The sequence below is a fragment of the Xenopus laevis genome, chromosome 5L (genome assembly GCF_017654675.1).
Source record: "Xenopus laevis strain J_2021 chromosome 5L, Xenopus_laevis_v10.1, whole genome shotgun sequence".
Classification (NCBI taxonomy): domain Eukaryota; kingdom Metazoa; phylum Chordata; class Amphibia; order Anura; family Pipidae; genus Xenopus; species Xenopus laevis.
The window spans coordinates 2,517,249-2,527,065 of record NC_054379.1 but is presented as its reverse complement, the minus strand read 5'-3'; the positions used below and the strand labels follow the sequence as shown (position 1 = coordinate 2,527,065).

Here is a 9,817-nt window from a genome sequence, read left to right as displayed (position 1 = left end):
TGACTTTGCCACACACAGATCAATGGTCTCTTACCCCTCTTGGATGTGATATTTGCTGGTGTGGGTTTGAATCAGGGCTCATGTATTTATTTGTGGGGGATATATTTAATTCCCTGAGTATGCAGAGGAGTATTTCCTACTGAGATTTTCCCATTAGTGAGAGAAGGCATGCTGTGATGAAGCTGCTGTATTTGTATGCTGGATATTCCCTGCTGTGCAATGTCAGAATAATGTATGGAATATCCATAACCAGCAGCCAAAGGCTTCTCCTTGATGTGAATGGCTGAACCTTATCACTGGCAGTTTGGGCTCCATCTACAGGTGATGGATAGCTCTACTTGCTAGGAACTCATGAAATATTCATCATCGTCTTCAACTCCTATAGCAGATTGGAGGGAAAGGGTAGGTAACAAATGCCGTAACCATATTCAAAAGGTCAGTTTTATTTTACAGGTTTCTATTTCACACACGGGGCCCTGAGGCTAATCAAACACAGGACCTGGTTACCATGGTGTCCCAGAGATATCACTGAAGCATAGCTAAGAAAAATAGCACCTGACCTGTAATACATATTAAATACACACACATCCCCTTTGCCTTTGATGTTTTGCTCTTTTGAGCTGATATTTACCCACAGTTTTCAACGCTTTTCATACCAAAGTCACAGACAGAAACACTGAGCTCCTCTATGAGAGTCTGAGCTGTAATAATGCTGTAAGATCAGATTCATGTGTATACCCATCAAAGTGCAGCCTAACGAGGACTATGTCACTAAATTTATTTATTTGGTTCCATCTGTTGTGTTAAATGTAAGCCTTATGCATAAGACAGACTTTAACCAGAATATGCAACCTTAGATCCTCCACATCTTGTAGTACTACAGCTCCTAGATCCCCCTACATTCTTCAAGATTTCGAGAGCTGTAGGTCAGCAACATCTAAAGCATTTGTGGGTTCAAGACCCTCAGTGCCATCCAGAATTTGATCAGATGCCACCCTCACTTCATAACAAAGACAAACAATTGTCCATTCCAAGTCTCTGGTCTTCAGACTGCTCTACACAGTTGGGAACAGGCTGCCCTTTGCCCAGCTCTGACATTTTTACTCACCTTAATTGTATCTATGTCTAGTGTGTGTGTATCTTATTGCAGCCCACCCTTAGGGTAATGGCATATAGGGTGACTTGGAGAATTGTTGCTCCATGGATGTTGGACAAAAGAGCTAAATTACTGTTCTGTAATTTCAGCTTAAAGCACCTGGAGCAGTTGTCTTCGGGCCATGTACCTCATCAAGTGGCTTGGATGCTTTGGACTGGTGGTCTCGGTTCAATGTTGATGGAAAGGTTATTTGGAACATTTTGTTTCTACAACCTCAGAGTTACAAATGCTCCAAATCACCATGTGGTCTATCACCCTTACTGTGGACTAAAGGAGGGGTGGCAAGGAGAAAAAAGGTTATTTTGGAATAATTGCATCAGTATAAAATGGGGATGCTCAATGCCTTCCTAAGTCAGTTAAAATATAATCATTTTTACTTCCATTGTGACAATGTTGAATAGCACAAGTTTTGCCACAAAATGACATGAAGCCCTCAACACTCTTTAGCACGGTGGGCTGGGTTCACAGTTTGAAAAGTGTGAGAAATGAGGGATAAAAGGAGAATTGGGGAAAAAATAGATATTTTTTCTTATTTAATTTCATGGTGTGTCAAACAGTAGAAGTGAATATTTGTAAAAGAAAATCAGGAATGTTCCTGGACACATAAAACTTGTACCATATCACAGAGCATAACAGCGATCAGACTTACAGCACATAATACAGCTGGTTATATTTGCCCAGATCTGGTCGGGAAGTTTGGTTGCTTTTTGACCATACTGCCCAAAAGGCTGGACGTGTTTGTCAGGTTGGGTGGGGGAGGTTGGACTGTTCATCCTGCTGGTGCCTCATGTTGGGGAGAGCTTGTTGCACTTTAGGGTCAGGAATTGAAGAGGGGCTGCACTCCCTCTCATCCCAACCATTGGCACCAATCAGAAGGCGTATGCCCACTTGTACAGTACCTATATATTTGGGCCAATGGGTCGGGCTTCTATGAGAAACCATTCATAGCAGATACGTTCAAGATATACAATGCAAACAACAGCCTTTGATTGTCATGTAAAAGGTTGCTGTGTTTCTCATCGTGCTTACCTTCTCAGCCAGGCAAGAGCATGCAGGTGATTTAAGAGTAACCTAAATAATTTAAGGAAGGAAATAAAGTTTCTGTGTGATCATGTTTTCATACCTTTACAGAACATATGTTTTCAGTTGTATCTGGTGTGTGTGTGTAAACAGCTGATTCCTATCAAATCTTCCATCCTGGAATCTTTCGGAACTGTCTTGTGAGAAGGGATTCCTAACAAGGACTTCCGTCTTTTGCATTCCTTCAGTTGTTTGATCTACAACTCCCAGCATCCTGTAAAGCGCAGCCTGATATCCTATCCTACTTTGCAAATAGAATGTGACAAGTCTGAATCTGGTTTCCTGAGATGCTAAACAAAATACATACATCTGTTCTTCTTATAAAATCAGACACATATCTAATCTGCTTGCTCGTTGACTAATGAACCTTTCAGTTGGATGCATAAAACAGTGGTACATTGCAACTTGCAGCATGTGTATAAATGAATTACTAATTAGCCATGCATTATGCTCGTGTATTCTATAAAGGTATGGAAACTTCTTCTGATTCACCTGTAATGGGCTGAAAGTCATGGGCTGATATTATGCCCAGTGTGAAGGACACATTGCTCCTATACTGTAACTGTTTTTATAGACTCCCTTACGTCTCAGGTTGTGTTTGGTTCTTTAACTGCCACTTAATGCTCTGCAGAACAGAGAGAACTTCTTGTAGATAATGGACCTGTGATGGGACTTGCTACAAATGCTACAGAAGAAGCTATGTGAATAAAAATAGGAAAGGGGCAGAAGGGCACAGTCATTTCAGTCTTAGTACACAAACTCAGTTCCACCGTTAAAACAAAGGAGACAAACACCCAGAACACTTTACATATACATGAAAACCTCCTTGTTGAGGAGTAGCACATCTGGTTAGCAGCAGTTATTAACAAGGCATTTCCAGGCACTCTGCTATAGAGTCGTGGTCCTTGTGATTGTGCCATGCTTATAACAAGGGTCAGACTGAAGGGGCTCCTGCTGGAAGTCCAGTGGGTTGTTATTACACACCCTGCTTTTCAGAGCTGTGGCATAGTAATCCACTGGTTCGTCTGTGCCATTCTCAAGCCACCGAAAGCAAACAATCCTCTGGAAAGATCTCTTGAAGTTGTCTGAGAAGAATCCATAGAGTATGGGATTGGCACAACTGTTGGCATAACTTAATATAAGGGAGATATGGTTGATGGTGGCATCCATGTGGGGTAGGAATAGGTTGAGGAGCTGTACTATATAAAAAGGCATCCAGCAAATGACAAACACTGTAACAACCATGAGGACCATTCGGGTGATCTTCTTCTCAGATTTCTTTCTCTGCTGCCAGCCTGCCTTCAGTGCCACGGCTCTCATTTTTACAATGATGAGGATGTAACATAAGCAGATGGCCACCACAGGTAGGAAGAATCCCAACAAAAAGGTGTAGATGACAAACACAGCAGACCATGTTTGATGGGGCCACATAAGATTACAGACTACCACCCCGTCCTTGGATGGCATGGTGTCTGCAAAGATCAGAATTGGGGAAATGACCAAGAGGGACACAATCCAAACACAAATGTTAATCATCTTGGCCACAGTGGGTCTCCTGTACCGGGCAGCCCTCAATGGATGGACCACAGCCACATACCTGTCCACGCTGAGCACCGTTAGGCAGAAGACACTGGTGAACATGTTGATACCATCCACACTTAGAACTGTGCGACACATCCCTGAGCCAAAGGGCCAATGTTGTAGGGCAGCAGATGCCGCCAAGAAGGGGACACTCAGCATGAAGAGCTCGTCTGCGATGGCCAAGTTCAAGATGTAAATGTTGGTGGCAGTCTTCATCTTGGCATATCTTAAAATCACAAAAATCACCATGGAGTTTCCGATTAGCCCAATCAGGCACACAATGGCATATATGAACTGGATAACTATCATGCTGACATTCTTTTCATTCTCCAAGGGGGCACTGGTGCTGTTAGTATTTCTATTGCTGGGGAGCAGACTGATGGGGTACTGAGTCCCAACCGTGTCCTTGGACTCGTTCCATGTGCTCAGCAGGATCTTTGCTTCCACCGGCACCAGAAGATTGGGGGATGCTGTCATTGTAACTGTCCCATAGGAATGCAAGGGAAAAGCTGTGGCTGTATCGGAGATCCTCAGCTTAAAAATGAAGCGAAGAGCTGCTGAGAGAGAGAGAGAAAGAGGCAGAAAGAGGAGGGAGAGAGGGAGGGAGGGAGACCAATATGTGATAGATGATGCAGTGCAGCTGCTTGCAGTGTATATGCTCTTATATTTCTTCTCTTTCTCTATAAAGTCATCACCAGCAGCCACTTACATTAGCTGGAGGCATCACCCCTTCAGGGCACCACCATTCAACATTGCGTGGCTGGCTCCTCTTATTGACCGTGTGGGATTTGCTCGTTAGATCAAAAAAGGAGAGGGGCTGGGAAGATCATTTGAGCTCTCCTCTTGCTGTTTCCCAACACCTGGGCAGGTATGTAGTATATAGAGGCACCCAGCACTGAATGGGTAAGAAGAATAACAGAGAAGCGGAGCAAAACTCTAAGTGGAAACGTAATTGCAACAAAAAAGCACCAGCAGAAAGACACACAGATGCTCATTGAAGGGTCTGTAGGAGTGGAGCAATTTATTTGTTAACTGAAATAATGGAGAGAAAAAAAACAAAACAGATTTCCTCTGGAATGATGAGAAACATGACCCCCCCCCTTTAATTTAATTCAACTGTCACCATGGCAAATAGTATATGAGCAGGAGCAGAAGGTCTCAGTGGCAAAGATAATTAAAATTCCTTCTGCTCTCAGAGGATTCTGGGATTTGTAGTTAACATAATCTGACATAACCCCCCCCCCAAATATCTTTTGAAATTAAAAGATCAGCACTGACATTAGCAGTGGGAATACAGGACAATTGCAGTATGGCATCTCCAGTGAGCTATATATTTATATATATAATATAAATGGCACACTGCACTGTAGCATAAAATCCTTCATACAAGGGTACATTATATATTAATACCTGGTGTCGTTTGGTAGTTTAACCCATAGCTGTAGTCTGACCATATCTACCACTGTCCCCTGCCTGCTGAATGCCCCCAGGAGAGCTGCAGTTCAGCAACAGCATGAGGGTTGCATGAGAGTTCCACAGGTTTATTGTCATTAGGTGCAAAGTCAGTTGCATTCTAAAGCTCAGTATACATAATACTGATATAGATGTGCATTGTGCACCGCACCTTAAAATTATAATGAGCCACCAAGTCAGGGGTGCTGCTGCCATAAAGCAACGTGAGAATCTTGACTAGGATGGCAGTGCCCGGTGGTTACCAGGGGTGACAAAAAACTGTTCCTGGCAACTTTAAGAGCCCAAATCCTGGTTTTTAAATGAGAATTTACGAGTGCAGAGAGCCAACTGCATTGAGGTAGCATTGAAAAGACCTGCCGTGGGGCGGCACACTACCCCAAATCTTTCCTGCATATATTATAACAGGGATCCCCAACCTTTTGAACTCGTGAGCAACATTCAGAAGTAAAAGGAGTTGGGGAGCAACACTAGCATGAAAAATGTTCTTGGCTGCCAAATAAGTTCTGTGATTGGCCATTTGGTAGCCCCTATGTAGATTGTCAACCAACACCGAGGCTCTGTTTGGCAGTGCACCTGGTTTTTATACAACTAAAACTTGCCTCCAAGGCTGGAATTCAAAAATAAGCTCCTGCTTTGAGGCCACTGGGAGCAACATCCAAGGGGTTGGAGAGCAACATGTTACTCACGAGCTACTGGTTGGGAATCACTGTATTATAATATTATTCCTTCCACGGATCCCACGGTCAGCAGAACAGGTGTGAATTAGGAGTAACTGGGGCAATTCCAGTGTTTGGTATAAATTGCTCCCCTTTTTTGCAACTTAAATATTGGGAGGTATATAAGGTTGTTCAATGAAACGGTCAGATCGACAAACTGGATTTAGAGAAGATTTTCCCCCTGTTCTTTGGGAAGTTGGAGGATAAACTCATGATCCAAGAGCATTGTTTTCTTTCAACCTCTGTTACTGTGTTACTGCTGTGACAACATCATCACTAATCTTCATTGATTTGTATTCCAACCCCAGTTTGAGGGTCACTGGCTGGATAAGTTTCAGTGCATTTCTCTCTATCTGAGGGCTCCAGACTGGCTGCATTGCCGGGAATTTAGGAAGCTCAGACTGATAGAGCAGAAGCCAAGTTGGAAGGCTGAGTGGAGCCCTAAGAATGAAGCAGCAGGACTTGTTGCACTATGTGACTATGGAAATTTACTCTGCAGTACTTGAGAGGGACAGATGTTATATTTCTTCCCAGCCCCGAGCACATTGTCACATCTGCTAATCTCAATGCAATCTTGCTCTAAAATGGACTCAATTCAAGATTTTGCTCATTTATTTGACTTATCCTAATTCTGGCCCGTAGTTGCTATAAGATTCCCAGGTGAACATTTCAGAACACATAGCAGAAACATCAACCTCTTGGGAACCAAATCTGGTTAATCCCTCTGGGGAAACAAGCCTCAATGAAATTAAAAATATGTTAATGTTGACAAGGTTAGAGGCCCATTGTCTGTGCTGGAAAATGTTGGGTGACTTTTGGCTGGGCCTCAACCACAACCATGACCCTTGCTTCCCCCAGGGTTATAAATATTGGTGATCGATGAAAAATCTGGGAGGGTTGACGGGTCTGTTGTACCAATGAGAAAAAGAAAGTATCTGTTATCTGTCAGGAAATCAGGTCATGGGCAACAGGAAAACAGGAATATTTTGGGGCTTTTGGATTCAGAGCTGTGGGTGCATGGGCCTTGCAGTGGAATGTTGGAAGAGAAGAAGGTATTAGGTATAGTGCGGAAACATTAGGATACGAGAGACACAGTAATACTTTATATTAGTGTTGTCCATGACCCAGTTGAATAACAACAGCTAAAGGGCACAAGTCTGACATTCCTGACCAGCAATAAAGAAGCTCCGACTTGCATTATGTGTTCTGTCTGAGCTACAGTTTCACATTCCTAACTTCAAACACCGACTGTTTAGTAACAAATGATTCTTTCAATATAGGTCAATATAATCCCTATTTTATTTAGATGTGGAGGCTGTAAAGGCTGAAAAGTCCGTTCTGTCCCAGAAATTGCACTAGGAAGTGGTGCAGCTTAGAGAGCTGAGAAGAAAACACCAATAAGACTGGGACTGAAATATTTCCTTCATTGGGGAGAGTTTCAATGATGGTGGATGAAAAGCAGGTTTCTTAAATATTCCGACTGCCAGTGGACCAGTCGTTCCTGGGTTCAAATGTAGGAAGTGGACAGTAACCAATTCAGAGGAATGACATTTTCTACTTCCTGACAAAATCCACAGTAAGATCATGTGAATATTGAGGGAAGATGATAATGGGAAAAGGGTCTACAGCTGGGGTACAATATGGACAATATGGCAAGTTGGGGCAGTAAAGGGGCAGTGTGTATAGTAAGGTAAGGTGGTGTCATGGAAAGGTTTACCAGCTGTTGGATAGGGCGTATAGTAAGTGTCAGGTGATGGGGCTGATAACCAATCACGGGTTAAATAGTTACATGGCTACAGGTTGGTTGCCCACTGATGTCTCATGAATGGTACTGACTGCTGATCAGTGGCTTGTGCTGGGAAACTTCACCCGTCTCACTGGGATTAATGTTCCTCCTGTGTGTTCAGATTTTCCCTGCATTCCCTTCATCAGCAAGAACTAGTTTAGGAATCCCTAGAACAGGGGTCCCCAACCTTTTTGTTTTTTTTTACCAATGAGACACATTCAATTGTAAACAGAGTTGGTTGAGCAACACAAGCATTAAAAAAAGTTCCTGGGGTGACAAATAAGGACTGTACCCTATGAGGACGGGCAGCCTACATTGAGACTCTGTTTGGCAGTTCAACTGGTTTTTATGCACCAAAACTTGCCTCCAAGCCTGGAATTCAAAAATAATCACCAGCTTTGAGGCCACTGGGAGCAACATCCAAGGGGTTGGAGAGCAACATGTTACTCACAAGCTACTGGTTGGGGATCACTGTCCTAGGAAATAATGAGGAAGAAAGAACATCTGTATTTTTGCTGTGTGTTCTGGACCTGGTTCAAACCTTGTACTTTAAAGCTGTAGGTTTTCAGTAAAAGTGACAATTTCAGCACGTGGCACTGGGACATGGGCATGAGTGGAGAGGGACACGTATGATGTCTATAGGATCCCCACATTGAGTGTTAGGGAAGTTCTTATTTGAAGGCTCTGCTAAAAGATCATTAGCTCAGTCGTACTCCTTCCCATGTACATTTGCTTACGACAGGATTGGGGTGTCTGTTGCCCCCCAGGGCTGTGACTTCAAGGGCCCTCCTGGTCAACTCAATGGCTGTTGTCCTGCTGTCCTCTACCTGCTCTCTGCACTGGTGCACATCAACCCTTTACCCTTTACCTTTCTCCTCCTTAACTTGACAGTCCAGGCAGGGGCCGACCCTTAGTCTAGGCAGGGGCCACATACTCACGCATCCGAGCTCCACGTATGAGGTAGTATGAGAAATCTCACCCTCCGTCCAGCCAGACTGTTCCACTCTAGTCACGTGGACTGTAACAAACAAGGCATTTGGAGGCGCATTCAGAAGTCGCTGGTTCAATTGTAGGGTCAATATAAACAGTTGGGTAGGTTAAAATCCACGTTTATTGATTGAAGTTTAAAAACATATAGTAATTCAAAAATGGATGAATGAGACAGGGGAGTGCATGGCTCTGCGCGTTTCGTGACTATACTGGTCACTTCATCAGAAGCCCTGGGGCCACTGGGGTTTTTCCTGGTGTGTTGCTGGCCCAGTTCCACACTACTTGCTGCTGAAATAAATCAGTTTAATCCATTAGCCCACCCAGTCCCTCGGGCTCATTTGGCTTTGACTATATTCACATTACAACCTTTACTTTTAACAGAGAGTGAAAAACATATTGATTCTGTAATTCACAATGTATCAACAAAAAATAAAAATACGAAAGCTCCGAGATCCTCGGCATCATAGTGATACATCAAGGGCTAAAAACAGCAGCATAATTAATCCCTCTGGCGAAACAAGCCTCAATGAAATTAAAAATATGTTAATGTTGACAAGGTTGGTGACCCTTTATCTGCGCTGGAAAATGATGTTGACAGAAAAGGTTGCCCTGCGGATGACATAAAGGCCCTTTTTTTTTCAGCAAGATCATATTTCCCTTGAGGTCGACTCAAGATATACATTTAGGCACATTTGTTAATTCTGTGGGTCTGTCCATATGTACCCAAAGAAAACTGCTGATTACAGGAAGAGGCCGAGCAATGTGAGACTCAAGCAGCCAGCTGGGGGCGCCATGTAAATATACTCAGCACACAGTGTATTTATTTATTTATCCAACGTAATAAAAAAGGCCAAACTATTGGATTTTTTCCACTGTGGAATTCTCATGGCGGCTTTTTATTGGATTTATTAAAGTTATATTTTAATACTTACTGTGAGGGGCAGTAAAACAGAGATATATTCTCTCTACAGGTATGAGATCCATTATCCAGAAACCTGTTACCCAGAAAGCTCTAAATGACAGGAAGGCTGTCAC

General features: G+C 43.1%; 1 protein-coding gene across 1 annotated transcript; it reads right to left on the bottom strand.

The window, feature by feature from the left end:
- Positions 1-1,660: 1,660 nt before the first annotated feature.
- sstr4.L (somatostatin receptor 4 L homeolog) lies at positions 1,661-4,910 on the bottom strand. The gene has a single exon (XM_018262503.2). It carries the CDS (start codon positions 4,292-4,294, stop codon positions 3,125-3,127), a length of 1,170 nt encoding a protein of 389 aa, XP_018117992.1. The 5' UTR covers positions 4,295-4,910; the 3' UTR covers positions 1,661-3,124.
- Positions 4,911-9,817: the final 4,907 nt, after the last annotated feature.

What these genes read in the sequence shown, in the direction of transcription:
- sstr4.L (XM_018262503.2), bottom strand. Translation starts at nt 4,294, where the DNA reads ATGACAGCATCCCCCAATCTTCTGGTGCCGGTGGAAGCAAAGATCCTG.